General features: G+C 44.0%; 1 protein-coding gene across 1 annotated transcript; it reads right to left on the minus strand.

Annotated features, from left to right (window-relative positions):
- Window positions 1-671: 671 nt before the first annotated feature.
- On the minus strand, window positions 672-16,380 carry LOC140406900 (protein MAL2-like; the record flags this gene model as incomplete). Its single annotated transcript, XM_072494767.1, has 4 exons — window positions 16,252-16,380; window positions 15,987-16,157; window positions 6,952-7,056; window positions 672-728 (listed from the first exon to the last, which is right to left on the minus strand). Coding segments are annotated over exons 1-4 (462 nt in total), but the record flags the coding sequence as incomplete, so codon positions are not given.
- Between the last annotated feature and the right edge of the window lie 871 nt (window positions 16,381-17,251).

Here is a 17,251-nt window from a genome sequence, read left to right on the forward strand (position 1 = left end):
GAGTTTGAGCTCGGTTTATCCATTATCCCCTAAACATCACAGTCCCATCTGCATCTACAGCTTATCAACCCTATTTATCACATGTATTTACAACATGTACTGTAAATCTGAATTTGGTCTTAATGTTTGAACCCGCCTAATACTTTACCATTTCGTACTTACTCTAGTGCTATCTGCTTCTTCCAGTCCTTGGTGTAACCTTGTCTTTCCTGTCCTGCTGTCAAATTAGTTTAAACTCAATAGCACTAGCAAACTATCCACAAAGACATTGGTCCCAGCCCTGATGAAGTGCAAGCCACCTCAGCTGTGGAGATCCCATCCCTCAAGAAGCAATCTCAATACCTCAGGAATCTGTAGCCATCCCCGCCCCTGCCCCATTTATCTCCAAACATACATTAAACTGCTCCAATCCTTTATTTTTGTACTCACTAGAACATGGTATTGGAGCAATACAGAGATTACTATCTTCGAGGTCCTGCTGGCTATTCTCCTTCCCAGCTCCCCAAAAATCAGGCTGCACCTTTTTTTTAACCTATGATTTTGGTACCGAGTGCTCAGAGTATCCTGAAGTAAGTCACTCAATTACACTCTTGTCCCTGGCACCAGGGAGGCAACAATCACAGAAAGGCCTCTCATGAAAAGAATAGTAGAACATCAAAAGGTTGACATACCGACAAGACAAGTGGCAATGGATGAAGCATTAATACGAAAGCAAAGTACTGCAGATGCTGGAAATTAGAAATAAAAACAAAATGCTGGAAATCCTCAGGTCAGGTCAAATATATGGGGAAAGAACAGAGTTAACAATCGGGTCACTGACCTTTTGTCAGAACATGAGCGTTTCTTTCTCCACTGATGTGGCTTGACCTGCTGAGCATTTCCAGAATTCCCTGTTTTTATTTCAGATTTCCAGCATCTGCAGTGTTTTGCTTATGTATATCTATGGACTTCAGACAAAATAGGAAGCATTGTGGTGAGAAGACGGAACAATTACTACAAAAATAAGGAGTACGCTATTTTTAAGCTTGCCTACTTTCTTTGCAATGTGTATATTTAAAAATCAAACTTCACAGGCAAGAAAATCTCAATACAAATAAAGTGTAAACATGAAACCACATGCAGTACACCCATAAATTTAAATACAAATAGACTGCATGAACAACCACTTTTTATGCCAGGCAAACATTTACTTCAAGGATCAGCAGGAAGCAGGATACACCAGTTGTAAAAGGTGGCAAGTACAGCTCGGATTCAATCTACAGATTTTGTAGTCAGCAGCAAAGTAAGGATGTAGCAGTTATTATGCTCATAGCTGGCCACACACTTTGTAAACTTCTGAGCAGCAAGTATGCTGGAGATCATTTTCAGCATGACAGGCTCTACAGAGAATCCGTGATGAGGGAGAAGGGCAAGCAATAGTGTGCTTTTCCAACCAAAATGAAGAATCTTCAATGAGACACACGAGTCTGGGCGTCATGGTGGTGCAGTGGTTAGCACTGCTGCCTCACAGCGTCGAGGACCCGGGTTCGATCCTGGCCCCGGGTCACTGTCCGTGTGGCGTTTGCACATTCTCCCCGCATCTGCGTGGGTTTCACCCCCACAACCCAAAGATGTGCAGGTTGAGTGGACTGGCCATGCTAAATTGCCACTTATTTGGGGAAAAAATAATTGGGTACTAAAAAGACAGTCTATTTCAGGAGATAATACGCAATTCAATGCAACATTTACAGAAAACAAAATGGACACAAAAATGATTAGACCATACAGCCCACAAGCCCGCTCTGCCATTCAACACGATCATTGCCGATCATCGGCCTCCACTCCACTTTCCCACAAATTCCTCCACCCTGAACTCAGAGGCCGTAAATCTGTATCTCAGCCTTAAATAGTCAACAAAGGAGTATCCACAGTCCTCTGCGATAGAGAATTCCAAAGATTCACAACCCTTTGACTGAAGAAATTTCTCATTTTAATTCTAACTGAACTGTCCCAATGTCTTACATTCTTTTGCCAGGGGAAAATGAAGACAGGAAAATAAAAGATTGGATTAACAGTGAGAGAAAGAGACAGAATTAAGCTATATTTTTAATAATCGACTTCTGAAGGAATGTGACTCCATACTTGTATAATAATATTTTCAGGGCCAGAGGTGTGGCTTGGCAGTACTCCAGATTTACCATACTGTTAAAAATTTCACTTACAGCTGCCTGCACTAGTCTAACATTGATAGCTGTTTTTAGTCATTATTTAGTGAAGAGTACCTGCAACCTCACAACCTTCATGTATTTGGTGCCAAACCATACAAGGTATCAGTGACCAACACAATCCTGGCAGCAACTTTGGATTTCTGCATTTAACCAAAGTGCAGGTGGCAGATGTTGGTGTCCAATTTACTTCATAATGGTGAACACCATTAGCGTCAGTGTTATGCTGAACACAAAAATCTGAGCCAATAGTTTTCCCTCCCTCAACTATAGCCACGCACCCTGGAACCCAAAAAGGAGAGTTACGCAAGCACAAATATCTAGGTCACTTCTCTCTCCTGGTGCAAATTAGTTCATTATTCCTCAGATTTAATTTAGTCAGATACTAGATACACTTCTGTCTGCAAAATTAGCTCAGTAGAAAACAATTCCACCTAAAGTTTTCATGAAGGGGAAAATGAAAATCGCTTATTGTCACAAGTAGGCTTCAAATGAAGTTACTGTGAAAAGCCCCTAGTCGCCACATTCCGGCGCCTGTTCGGGGAGGCTGTTTCGGGAATTGAACCATGCTGCTGGCCTGCCTTGGTCTGCTTTCAAAGCCAGCGACTTAGCCCTGTGAGTATGAATCCAATAAGGCAGATAGATCGTTCACCATCATAGCATAAAATTAGTGAATAAATTTCATCCATCTTCGATGAATAAATGAGTCATACAGCTATCCTCCATACTAGCCTTTTCTTGGACATTTATTTATGGAATAAACATTGTACAATACCCTATCTATAACATGCTCATGTTATGCTGTGTGCATGTTCAACTGAATTTATGGTAATATCAGCTGTCAGCTTATTCCAAACCCACAAACAGAATTGGAAAGGCAAGAAACATTTAAGAACACACTGGATAGTTTAAAAAAAAAAAAATCACATCTATTCTATACTTTATTTTGTACAAGAGTTTCCTTAAATAAAAACAATTTTATGAATTAAATCCACAATTGTCACACCAGCAGACATATTCCTCAATTTTTAAGTCACCAAGCGTGAACAAGTCCAGATGTGTTTCAATAATGTGTCAAAAGCTAACTTTTCCAATCTAACAAAAATGCCAGAATTACAAAGCAAACTGTAAACGGTGCATAAGCATTCGCACCATCATAGTACATGGTGTAACTTATACTTGATCTATTAAGGGTGGGGGGGGGGGGGGGGGCGGGAGAAATTTATTTGTGCAACTCCATATAGATTAAAAACGTTTAAGAGTAACTATATAAAATTATGCATGAGGGGGGCGGGGTTAGGAGACAAGGCCAATTTCAGGAATTATTAATAATCTTTATCATCATCACAAGTAGGTTTACTTGTGCAATGAATTACTGCAATGAAGTCACTATGAAAAGCCCCAGTCGCCACATTCTGGTGCCTGTTCGGGTACACCGAGGGAGAACTCAGAATGGCCAATTCACCTCACAAGCATATCTTTCGAGACCGTGGGAGGAAACTGGAGCAGCCGGAGGAAACCCACACAGACATATGGAGTCTGCACAGACATTGACCCAAGCGGGACTCTAACCCGGGACCTTGGCGCTGTGAAGCAACAGTGATAACCACTGTGCTACCGCCCCACCCCTGTGTACAACTAGGCACAGGATAATGCCCATAATTCACAAAATAATATATACAAATACACTTTTCCACAGAAGATATTGAAGGGTTTTGGGGCATGAGCATTGGAATGGGCCTAAGTGTGCAGCTCTTTCAAAGTGCCACCACTGGCTAAATGGTCTGCTGCTGTGCTGTATGTTTCTAGGATACTATTATTACCTTTACACTTTAGGTACAGCACACTGATTGGAATATACAGTCTCTAGCCCAAGAGGTAAATCTTAACCTAACAAGCTAATTGCACTGAGTCACAGCTATAAATTAAAGCCCAGTGGAAAAGTCTAAAAGCTACTTCACTTATGCTGACATTTATACTTTGTTGTCTTTATTCTTCTGCTTTCAAGTCTCTTCATGCTTGAGCTTACTCATTTCACATTTTCTTTTTCCTACACCATAACAGAATCATAAAGTCATACAGTTCATGTCCATATAATCATGAACTCATTTATTTTCCTTATTATCAATCTTTCTTGAACTATTACCTGCTTTTCAAACCCAAGTTACCGATCTGCTCCTTACTCATCTGTACATCAGATACGAGATATGACCTTAATAACTAATTTATCCTTTACAAACGGGATTTTGTTTGGTATAATGTGTTCTAATGCTTTACAATATCAACCATTGCTTAGAGGGACCAGAAATGTGGTGAATATGGACAAAACACACAGAATTTGGTTAAGTGTCTCCCGTTAGCACAATTAAACTTTTATAATGATCTCCATTTTGTTTGGATTGTTTTTGTCACATTTCTCCCATCTGACAAACTGAATTGTTGGATGTACAAATGCTTATTTCAGATCCAATGTTGGAAAAAGATTAATCGCCGATAGCACCAAATCCTTTCCAAGACACAGCAGGAATACAAACCAGCATTTGTCCATCTTATTGGTAGATCCCATTGAGAATTTGATAGATAGGTGTCAATGTAATAAGGACATAAAGTTAATGCATGTGTTTTTCACCCATACACAAGGAATTATGAATTCAACCAGCTAAAGGAGCCAAACAGCTGCAGTTTAATCATAAATCAACTAATTTTGGATACCTATTGCTATTTAATAATCCAACCAGATCATGAAACTTTCACAATGACAGCTCAGATGGTTTCAGAAACAGAAAGAGAGAGCTGCCAGCATTCTCACTCTTATGAACTTGTTTTTTTTTCTTTCATCGAGAACTAGAGGTCATGGCCTCAGAATACAGTGTTGGCCATTTAAAGACTGGAGCTGAAGTTTTTTTTCCTCAGGTTGCGAATCTTTGGAATTTGCTAGTTGAGAGAGCGGAGGATGCTCAACCATTGACTCTATTCAAGACTCCAAACAATAGACTTTTCGGGCACAAAGGGAATCAAGATACACAGGGAAAGTGAAGTTGATGTAGAATATCAGTCATAATCTTATTGAACAATGGGGCAGGTTCAAGGGGCCACATTGTCGACTCCTGCTCCTATTTAGATCGCCTTTGCCACTGTAGATTACTGAATAGGGGAAAAGTAAAAAAAGACAAATAAATGAAACCAGGACCCATGTCGGTGCTAAATTAGCTTATCCGTACCAAAGGTGCAGCCTACTTGCGTCAAGTTGTTGGCTTACAGATGAATAGGAAAGAGGAAAGCATCAGACCCATAAATACCATCTACTGCTCACTGTAAAGCAGTTATTTTAAAACTCAAGGTCACGACCCGCTTGTGGGTCGCGGAATGATCGGTCGCGGTGGCGAGAAGTAGTGCCCAATGGCCAGGATCGGCTTTTAAAACTGCCATCCGCGACCAGCTTTCAAGAATGACAGCAGTCCCACGCATGCGTGCCCCTTCAGTCACATGTAACAATGCACAGGCCCGGGGCCCAGCCAGGCAGACAGCTTTCTCCAGACGCCTGTACACTGTCCCAGGAACAGATTTTTAATAATGGAGTTTCCCGCCAGCAGCGTCGGCAGAGAGCAGATCATGCGCCCTGTACACTGATATCACGTGTTCTGGGCGTGAAATCAGAGCACAGATTCCTCCATTTGTAGCTGCCAGCAAGCAAGTAACAGGACGGAAGAATTTAAAATGGATAGTTTTGTAATTTAAAAAAAAAAGAGCACCATAGGTAAATAGGCCAGGATCCCACAACTAAATCTGGAGAGAGTTGCCCAGGAGAGGTCACAGCAGGACAAAGCAGTGCTGATGTGAGCTCATAAGAACCAAGCAGGCTCACCTGCCGCATTAAAGGCAAGAGAAAATGGTCTATGGTGGTCGGCCGGCATTGGTCCTGAAGGTCAGCCAGTTGGTAAAAGTGGGTCCTGGGGAAAAAAAGTTTGAAAAATACCGCTGTAAAGTGAACATGCGGGGCCATCTGTGGATAAGATTGAGTTTGATCTGTGATGTGGTCCCCCTCCCTCCCAGTCCCCCCTCCCCATGTAGAATAGCTAAAACAGTCATCAAAAACAACCCTTTTGCTGAGGTGCTGGAAATGAGCTAGACTTGGGAGTTCCCTCTGCATTTACACCAAGATATATCGGTGACTGGGAGAAAACAAAATGCATGGCTTAATAGATTGTGCAATTTTGGATCTAAGTGAATTTCATCCAAAACATCACACTATAATTTTGCCCAAATGGTCTTGATCTTTATGGATGTCCATCAAACCCTGTATCCAAACAAATCTCTGTCCAAAAAACTGGCCACACCAGCCGCTTAAATCCTCCAATTATACTTGTTTGGGAGAAAAGCTACAATTGTTCTTGTATTTTATTTGCAAACCAGAGTGCTTTCATAAGAAAAAACACCTGCTTGGCATTTTCTCATTTATTTAATGCATTTTTATGCTTCAAAGTGCAAGTCATAATAAAAACTAAAATTAAAACCCTTCCAAAATGCAACTTCCTAAATGTTCTGCATCTTAGATGCACAATCAAACTTAAATGAGATGGTCTGGCATTTTCTTGCACCCATAATATTACTGATTCTTGGTGCATAATACCACTGATGGTGGTGGTGGGGGGCGGGGGGGGGGGGGGGGGGGGGGGGCGGCGGTACTTGGGCATAAGTTGACTTAGTCAAAATTCCAACAGTTTCCGGGTTGAGAAGCTGGTTTTACTTCGGAAAGTTGCGCAAACTTGCCATTTTCCCAATCCATTCCTAGCTCCCATAGATCAATATTTATGAAACTCGAAATTACCACAATCAATTTCTTCTGAGGTTTCTGAGAAATTACAAAGATAAATCAAAATCAAAATTTCTCAAATGAACAGTTCTCAAGTATTCTGCCTCCCAAACAGCTCCTGGGCTCACTTATTCTCCAAACCAGCATTCAAACCCAGACATTGCTACTGCCTTAAATGGCTGACTGAGACAACATTGCTCAGCTGTGTCTGCCTCATACCTTTTTCCCCCTTGACCAGGGTACTAAATTTCCTGCCCCTTCTCCAGGCCAGACTTGCAACTTTCACTAGTTTCCCCATCTTTCTTAACATTCATAGAAGCATGGCTTATCTACCTAACCTGCACATCTTTGGACTGTGGGAGGAAACCAGAGCACCCGGAGGAAACCCACACAGACATAGGGAGAACGTGCAGACTCCACACAGAGTGACCCAAGCCAGGAATCGAATCTGGGGCCCTGGAGCTGTGAAGCAACAGTGCTAACCACTGTGCTACCATGTCGCTCAAAGTTCGGAGCACATTCGGCCAAGAAGACTTTACGCCCAATTCCTTATTCATATATGCACTCAACTGCCATAATATCACCCAACTTCCCTTCTAGGCCCCATGCTAATTCTCATAGCAAATAATTCCATCTCAGGTACTGTTCCCTTTCCCTTCAAACCGGCTATCATTTTCCTACTCCAGAAAACTTCTCTTTGACCTCTCTGTCCTTGAAAACTATAATCCTCTCTCCATATTCACTTTCTTCTCAAGTCCTTGAGAGCATCGTCAGTTCCCAAATCCTTACCTAACTTTACCACAACTCCACATTCGAACCTCTCCAGTTAGTTTTTGGTCTCATCCCTGCCTCATCAATGAAATGGAAATGGCCCCAAAGTCATAAATGAAAGGATGTGAACCTTAACTTTCTCAACCACTGCAATGTTTTACATGGTCGACAACACCATTGCCCCCTGTTCAACTTAGTGATGCTGCCTTGACCTATTCCCACTCTTATCTATTCAGTTAAAACCAGAGATTTTCTAGCAGTTATTTCATATGCTGCTTCAGGACCATTACACTCCCAAGTACTTATTCTTGTCTCTCAAGTGATATAATCTCAAGACATGACATCAGATTCCACACAAATGCTAACACAGCCCAGTTCTTCAATACCCCGCTACCTCTTCACTGCCTGACATCTAATCTTGGTTAAACTGCGGTTTTCTGCAATTAAACATTGGGAAGCCCAAAGCCAGTGCCTTTATCCCCTGCCACCAACTTTGTTTCCTTTACGGTTCCATCCGCTTCTTGACCCCCATCTCAGGATGAATACAGTTTTCAAATCTTGGCAAACTTTATCCCTTCATTGAAAGTCTGACCCCACATCCTTTTCCACTACAAATACAGACTACTTCAATTGCCATTGTTGTCTCACCCATTGCAATGTTCATCCACGTTGTTCGTCACCTCTAGTCTTAACCAATGTTCCCTGTAAACTGCACAGCGAGGTATCCTGGTGGGCAATACAGGGAACTTCAAGCTAGATTTTGGGTGTGATTGGAGGAGGTGGTTGGTTTGAAGGATAAGAATAATGGCCACCAGAGCGTGACAAGAAGAGACAAGCGTGTACAAACATAAGTACACCAGCCAATGTGGTTAGAGAAAGGAAAAATGGTTGTAAACTAAGAGGGAAGAGGTTCAGGTGAAGGGAGATTTAGCCATCTATAAATAAAAGTTGAGACAATAGAAAAGTATTGATATTGGTAAACACAAGCTGTGTTGGACAGGAGGGTCCGGGATTTGAACAGCAATAGTGCAGAGAATAAGTCCATGCATGACATAGCAATAAAAAAATTAAATTGAATTCATTTTTTTCTGAATGTGTGGAGAATCCACAATAAAATAGCTGAACTCGTGGAACAAAAGAGATATATGGTTTAGATCTAGTCATCATTATAATACATGGTTGTAAGGTGACCAAGGTTGAGAAATAATTACTCGAGGGCACTTTAAGGGACCTTCCTGTTGATTTTCTTATTTTCCCTTTCTTTATTTTTGCTGTTTTGATCCATTGTGCAATGAGGCAGCGTTAATTACTAAAAGTCATAGTGAAAGATTCACAGGGAAACAGTGATCATAATACAATTGAATTCCACATTTGAAAATGAATCTTAAACCAAGCTAATTATATAGGTATGAGGAGAGAGCTGGCTAAGGTGGACTAGGAAAACTGAAAGGAATGGTAGTGAATAAACAATAAACCTTTAAAGAAACAATTCAAAAATGTTCAAAAAAATGCATTCTATTCAAAAAAAACTTCATCAACACAGAGCCATCTGTCGCTTACTATGGAGGTTAAGGATAGTATTAGATTAAAAGACTAGATTAAAAAATGAGGCTTACAATGTTGCAAAGAATAAGAGCAAGTCTGAGGATTGGGAATGGTGAGCTCCCAATCCTCGAGTGGTTTTGAAACCAGCAAATGGCCACTAAAATGTTGGTAAAAACAGAAAAAACAGAATGAGTGTTGAATTGGCCATGAATATAAAAAAGATTGTAAGAGCTTTCACAAGTATTTAAAAAGGAAGAGTGTAACTAAAGTAAATGGTGGTTCCCCTGAAGCCGACTCAAGAGAAATAATCAGAGAATAGGAAATGGCACAGAGAGGCAGAAAACTAAAGTTACAAACCAGAAACATATAGTAGCTGAGGGACTAGGAGTAGGGAAATTAAGATAAAAGTAATTAATAATCAAAGAAAAGGTATTGGAGAAACTCAAGGGATTAAAATTCAAGAAACCCCAAATGAGCTGAAGGCCTACATCATAAGGATCTGAAAGAGGGAGCTGCAGAGATAGCGGACAAAAAACTCCCTAGATTCTGGAAAAAGTCCCAGATCAGGAAATGATCATCATTATTCAAGGAAAGAGGGAGGGAAGATGGCAGGGAACTACACGCTAGTTTGCTTGCCAGCAGTTATAGTGAAAATACTGGAATCTAATGTTTAGGAAGTCTTTAAGGCACTTTTAAAAAGCATAGAACGGTTAGAACAAGACATGGCTTTACAAAAGGGAAATCCTGTTTGACTAATTTGTTAAAATGTTTTGAGGATGCAAATACAGGCAAATGAAAGGGAAAGAAAAGATTGTAATATACATGGATAAGGGCAGCACAGTGGTTAGCACTGCTGCCTCATGGCACCGAGGTCCCAGGTTCGATCCCGGCTCTGGGTCACTGTCAGTGTGGAGTTTGCACATTCTCCCAGTGTGTGTGTGGGTTTCACCCCCCACAACCCAAAGATGTGCAGGGTAGGTGGATTGGCCATGATAAATTGTCCCTTAATTGGAAAAAATGAATTTGTACTCTTAAATTTTTTTTAAAATTATATATATATATATATATATATATAAAATATATATATTATATATATAAATATTTAAAAAACATACATCGATTTTCCAAAAAAAAAAACATTTGAGATTGCACCACAAAAAGGTTAATACACAGGATAAGGGCTCACGGAGTCGAGGGTGATAGATTACCTACAGTGTTGAAGTAGGCCATTTGTCCCAATGAGGCTGCACCGACCCTCTGAAGAGTACTCTACCTAGGCCCATTATCCTGCCCTATCCCCGTAACCCCACCTAACCTTTGGACACTAAGGGGCAATTTAACATGGCCTATCCACCTAACCTGTGGGAGGAAAGCAGAACACCCGGAGGAAACCCACGCAGACACAGGAAGAATGTGCAAACTTCACACAGTCACAAGGCTGGAATTGAACCCAGGGCCCTGGCACTGGAGGCAGCAGTGCTACCCACTGCACCACCATGTTATCCTATAACATTAGCACAGGTAGAATATTGGTCATTAACAGGACGCAAAGAGTAGGGATAAATGGCTTATATTTTCAAGTTGGGAGGCTATATCCATTGGAGTGCCATTAATATCAGTGTGGAGGCCTCAGCTATTTACTTCTTCAAAAATGTATCGAAGAGCCGGTGCAGATCCGATGGGCCAAATGGCCTCCTTCTGCACTGTAAATTCTATGATAATAGATTCTTTCCCTTTTTCACCCCCCCCCCCCCATCGCCACGAACAGCTCCTCAAACAGTCACCAACATCCCCCACCTTTTCTCAAAACCCCCCTGCAGAGCCCCTTAACTCATACTTTATCTACTTTATCTTCTCCAACCGCAGGAAGTCGTACTCTCGGTGGCGATGCCGACTGCCACGCCAGTAAAATTCGCTGCCGTGCGATCAGAGGCAAAGGCCATGACATTGGCTTCTCTGAAACCTCAAATATCGCCAAAGGGTCCGGGTCCACCGCCTCCTCCACTATCCTGGCTAAGACCGCAAACAAACACATGGATAGGATGGGTATAGAGGGATACGGCACAAGGAAGTAGTGAGGGTTTTGGCAAACGTTGGTATCATGACAGGTACAGGCTTGGAAGGGCTGAAGGGCCTGTTCCTGTGCTGTATTTTTCTTTTGTTCTTTGATGCCACTATTCCATCTCCCTGTATTACTGTAACCCAAGAGGAACTTCAAACGTAGCCCCCACAGCTGAGAAAGAGTGGTGTACTGAAGTTTTCCAAAACCACACCACTCCTTCCAAAGGTGCAGCACTTCTCCCTTCTGACTGAAAGAACTTCAACTTTTCCAATAGCAATATTACCTCCTGCCCAGAATCTTCCCAAGTTTTCACAACCCCAAAACATATGCGTGTGATTCACTGGCCCCCGCCCACACCTCTCACACTCATCTGCTACCACCTGAAAGAACCCACTCATTCTCACCCGAGTCATATGCACCCTTTGCACCACCTTAAACTGTATCAGGCTCATCCTTGCACAAGAGGAGGTCCTGTTTACCGTTCGCAATGCCTCACTCCATACTCCCCAATTGATTTCCCCTCCCAACTCCGCTTCCCATTTCTTCTTGATCTTCACCACCCACTCGCCTCCCTGCTCCCCCAGCGACTTATATATATCCCCAGTTTTCCCTCCCCTTCCACATCCAGAAGCAGCAGTCGCTCCAGCAGGGTGTATCCCGGCAACCTAGTGATCCCCCCCCCCCCCGCCCATTCGCGCAAAGTCCCTAACCTGAACATACCTGAACTCTCTCCCCTTGAGCAGCACTACCTCTCCCTTAGCTCCTCCCGACTGGTGAACCCTTCCTCCAATTACAGATCCCTCACCTTGATCAGCCCCACTTCCCTTCTCCGCCTATATACACTATCCATCCCCCCCACCCCGGCTCAAACCCATGATTCTTGCAGAGGCATTAACACTAACATCCCTTCCATCCTAAAATACCTCCTCAACCAATTCAATTTCTTCACTTTGGACTGCACCACCGGGCTCAAACTTGACCCCTTACTAGATTTCCCCTCCATCCTAACCCACTCTACCACGTCTCCTTCCCACCACCGCCACACCTCGTCCACATTAGCCGGCCAACAAAATAATGAAGCAAGTTTGGCAACGCCAAACCCCCTGCTGATTCTGCCTCTGTAGCAGGGTTCTCCCCACCCTCTGCACCTTCCCACCCATAAAGTCCGATATGATGGCCTTAGCTACTTACAATCTGTCTTTTCATTTAAATCATTAACAGAGTAATTTAACAGTTTGCTAATTTATCAAAGCTAGGTGGGATTGCAAGCTGTGAGAAGAGCCAATAAGATTGCAACGAGATAAAGGCAAGCGAGTGGGCAACAAGGTGACAGGTGGAGTATAATGTGGGGTGTGCTATGTTATCCACCCAATCATTAAAATAGAACATCAGAGTACTTTCAAAAAGGTGTGAAACCCATAAATGCTGATGTTCAGAGAGACTTGAATGTACTCATAGAAGGAAAGCTAAATTAGCATGCAGGTACAGCAAGCCATTAGGAAACCAAATATCATGTTGGCCTGTATTGCAAGGAAGATGGAGTACAAGAATAAGGAAGTCTTGCTGCAAGTACACAGGGATTTGATGAAATCACACCTGGAATATTCTGTGCAGTTTTGGTTTCCACATTTAAAAAGTAGTATACTTACATCGGAGGCAGTACAGCAAAGATTCACTGACTGATTCCTGAGATGAGGAGGTTGCCCAATGATGAGACTGAAAACTGAATCTACTCTCTGGATTTTAGCAGTATAAGGGGTGATCTCAATGAAACATACAAGGTATGAAGGGGCTTGACAGGGTAGATGCAGAGATGTTGTTTACTTTGGCTGGGAAATGTAGAACAAGGGAGCACTGTCTTAGGATAAGGGGCCAATCACTTTAATATATAATCTTTATTATTGTCACAAATAGGTTTACATTAACACTGCAATGAAGTTACAGTGAAAAGCCCCTAGTTGCCATACCCGAGTGCCTGTTCGGGTACACGGAGGGAAAATTCTGAATGTCCAATTTACCTAACAGCACGTCTTTCGGGGCATGTGGGAGGAAACCGGAGCACCCGGAGAAAACCCACGCAGGCACAGGGCGAACATGCAGATACGGGAAGAACATGCTGACTCCGCACAGACAGTGACCCAAGCGGGAATCGAACCTGGGACCCTGGCACTGTGAAGCAACAGTGCTAACCATTATGCTACTGGGACTGAGATGAGGAAAAATTACTTCAGTTATGAATCTTTGGAATTCTCCAGCTGAGTGGGCAGTGAATGCTCCATCATTGAAAATATTTAAGGCTAAGGTAGACAGATTTTCAAAATCTCAAGGAATGAAGAAACGCGAGGAACAAGCAGGAAAGTGGAATTGAAACCAAAGATCAGCCATGATCATATTGAATAGGGGAGCAGGCTCGATGGGCAACCAGAAAGTCCCCACATAAAAGGGATCATCTTGCGCATGGTTTTAAGTTACTATACACTTAAATAAAACATCTGCATACTCCAAAAATAAATTAGACAGCATAAAGTCTTGATTGGTCTGAAATCTCCATTTGCCATAACTGAGCTCATTTGATCTCCTTTGCCCAAAAAAACACAGTAAATCTCATTGAGTTCAAATCTCATTTAGCCAAGAGGGTGCTGTAGCATGTATTTGGAGTAGCAATCCAGAGGCCTGGACAAATGAATCGTAGCAAGTTAAAATCTCACCATGGCTGTTGGGGAATTTGAATTCAATTAATGACAAATCAGTTAAAATAAAAAGCTAGGGGGCGATTCTCCGAGCCCCACGCCGGGCCGGAGAATCGCTGCAACCGCGCCACGACGCCGGCGCGTGATTCTCTGAGGTGCTGAGAATCGCGCCATTTGCGCCGGCGCGGCCACTGGAATCGGCGGGGCCGCCGATTCTCCGGCCGGATCGGCCGAACGGATACGACAGAGTCCCGCTGGCGCCGTTCACCACTGGTCGCTGTCAGCGAGAACTCTGCGCGAACGGTCCGGGGGGGGGGGGGGGGTCTTCCGATGGGGTCTGACCTGCGACCGGGGCCCACCGATCGGCCGGCCTCTCCCCCCTGGGCCTACTTTACTGCGTGGCCAGCCCCTGAACACCGATGCCATGTTGAGTCAGGGCCAACGCGCGGAAGAAGTCCCCCACGCGTGCACAGGTTGGCGCGGTCCAGCTGCGCTTGTGCGAGTTGGTGCCGGGAAGGGAGGCTGGAGCAGCGTGAACCGCTCCAGCGCTGTGCTGGCCCCGTGGGGGCCAGAATCGGTCGTCCCCGTGCCCGTTTTGTGCCGTCGTGAAACGTGACGGCATTCACGACGGCACGAACACTTGGCTCCATTTGGGAGAATCGCCCCCTCGTCTCAGTAATGGCGACCATAAGCCTTGCACATTGTCACAAAACCCATCACATTCACCAATGTCCTTCAGAGAAGGAAATCTGCCTTCCAAAGCAAGTACAGACAAACGCAACTCCAGATTTATGACAATGTGGTTGACACTGGCAAGGCAAGTCATTAAATTCTAACCAAGCAGCAGCTCACCACTATTTTATCAAGAACAATTAGGAATGGCTGATAAATTCTGGCCTTACAGCAAAATACCACATCACATGAATGAATTTTTAAAAAAACATGATTGCAGACCTACATGGACTCCCAGTTTTGCCCCTTCCTATTTCTGTAACTTCCTCCAGCTTTACAATCCACAATAACTCTGCTTCCTTCCAACTATAGCCTGTAATATAACCTTTCACATCTGCACTTGCAGCATGCTTTCAGCCCTCCAGCTCTCTCTTCCATATAAAACATACTCTTGATCAATTACCTGACCCAATATCACCTTGTGTTAACATTTTGGGATTACACGTGGCACATTTGACTACATTAAAGAGGTATTATATAAATGGTCATTAGAATATCTAAGATGAGGCCATACATAATTCCCAAAGCACTAGTGATGTCAGACAAAATCAAATCAGGAAGTCTCCAGTTGAATTTCCAATCAGGTTTGAGATAGCTATTTTAGCCAGGATGAGCACGGAGGCATTAAATTGACCGCAGTACAGTGGTAGAAACACAAGAGATCAGATAACTATTCACTAATCCTGCTGGAATTAAACGAGGCAGCTTGTGTGGTGAAAAATACTGGATGCATATTTTAATGAATATAATGACCACATTTCTGTGCTACACCATTGGATAATCGAGATTTACACCCAAACCAAAAACTTTTCAAGTTCTTTCATATTCTCACTAATTTTTACTGCAGGTGAGGAAACCTGGTTGCCCTTCTAACAAATCAAAGTAAAACCACTTTGGAGATGCTCTCGCACCCTGCAATACCACTGTAGACCGACAGTCAAACAATGTGACTTTTTAAATTCACACGGTGGTCAAAAAAACAACAGGCGGCTTACTTACATGACTAGACAAGATGTCAGACTTTTACAGAGTAATAATTGTGTTTGCAGACAGGTTCATTTAGCGATAGCCTCACACTACAGTTTAGGACGATGCCAGGGACTGACTATGAGACCAGGGTATCGGGATGCCCAGCGATCACTCGGTGACAATAAGGGACATTTACTCACCACCAGATTCCAGTCGGTATCCAGCCGGTCTGCCAGTCCGCACAGATACACACACAGGTACAGGGTCGAGCACAGGAACATGGTGACGGACACAAACATTACCCAGCCTTGCATCAGGGGCACCGGGACATTAGACGAGGCGATCAGAATCCAAACCAACCCTCCGAATAGCTTGAGGTAAAAGAGAGAAAGATTTATCTGCTGGGTAAAGACACTGGGCGTCACCACCCAGCAGCTTTTGCTATAATCATTACCAACTACTCACAATCTCCAAACAGATTAAAGCTCCGGAATAGGTTTGCAGCACCGACGTTCCGAGAGGTAAAGTTATCCGAGGAGCCGGGAAAGCCACGGCGTTAGAGTTCAGGCTGGGAGTTGTAGCGGGAGCCGACATTGTTCGTGTGACCGTCAACAGGTGAGGCAGAGAGCTGGGAGCGGCAACACGTGACAGCGATCCCGGACAGGTGCTGGTGATCCGGGGAGCCCCGCCCACACCCAGTCAGCCCCGCTCACAGCGGCTCAGCCCCGCCCACACCCAGCCAGCCCGCTCACAGCGGCTCAGCCCCGCCCACACCCAGCCAGCCCCGCCCACACCCAGCCAGCCCCGCTCACAGCGGCTCAGCTCCGCCCACATCCAGACAGCCCCGCCCACAGTGACCCAGCCCCACCCAGAGAGACTCAACCCCGCCCCACCTTTTTATGGGGTATGTGGAACATTCCTTGTTCCAGGCCTATCCGGGGCCCCTCCCCACAACTCCTTTACCGATACATGCTCTCGCCCGGACCTGGAAAAATTCATCAACTTCGCTTCCAGTTTCCACCCCTCCATCACTTTCACCTGGTCCATCTCAGACACTTCCCTTCCCCTCCTTGATCTTTCTGTCTCCATTTCCGGCAATAGACTATCCACTAATATCCACTACAAGCCCACTGACTCCCACAGCTATCTGGACTACAGCTCTTCGCACCGGAGAAAGGACTCCATCCCTTTCTCTCAACTCCTTCGCCTCCATCGCATTTGTTCCGATGATGCCACTTTCCAAAATGGTGCTTCGAAAATGTGTTCCTTCTTTCTCAACCGTGACTTCCCACCGACAGTTGTGGACAGGGCCCTCAACAGTGTGCGGTCCATTTCCCGCGCCACTACCCTGGCCACCTCTACTCCCTCCCAGAACAAGGATAGAGTCCCTCTCGTTCTCACATTTTATCCCACCAGCCTCCGTAAGCAAAGCATAATCCTCCGCCATTTTCGCCAACTCCAGCGT

This window comes from Scyliorhinus torazame, unplaced genomic scaffold, assembly GCF_047496885.1.
Source record: "Scyliorhinus torazame isolate Kashiwa2021f unplaced genomic scaffold, sScyTor2.1 scaffold_994, whole genome shotgun sequence".
In the NCBI taxonomy this organism is placed as follows: Eukaryota; Metazoa; Chordata; class Chondrichthyes; order Carcharhiniformes; family Scyliorhinidae; genus Scyliorhinus; species Scyliorhinus torazame.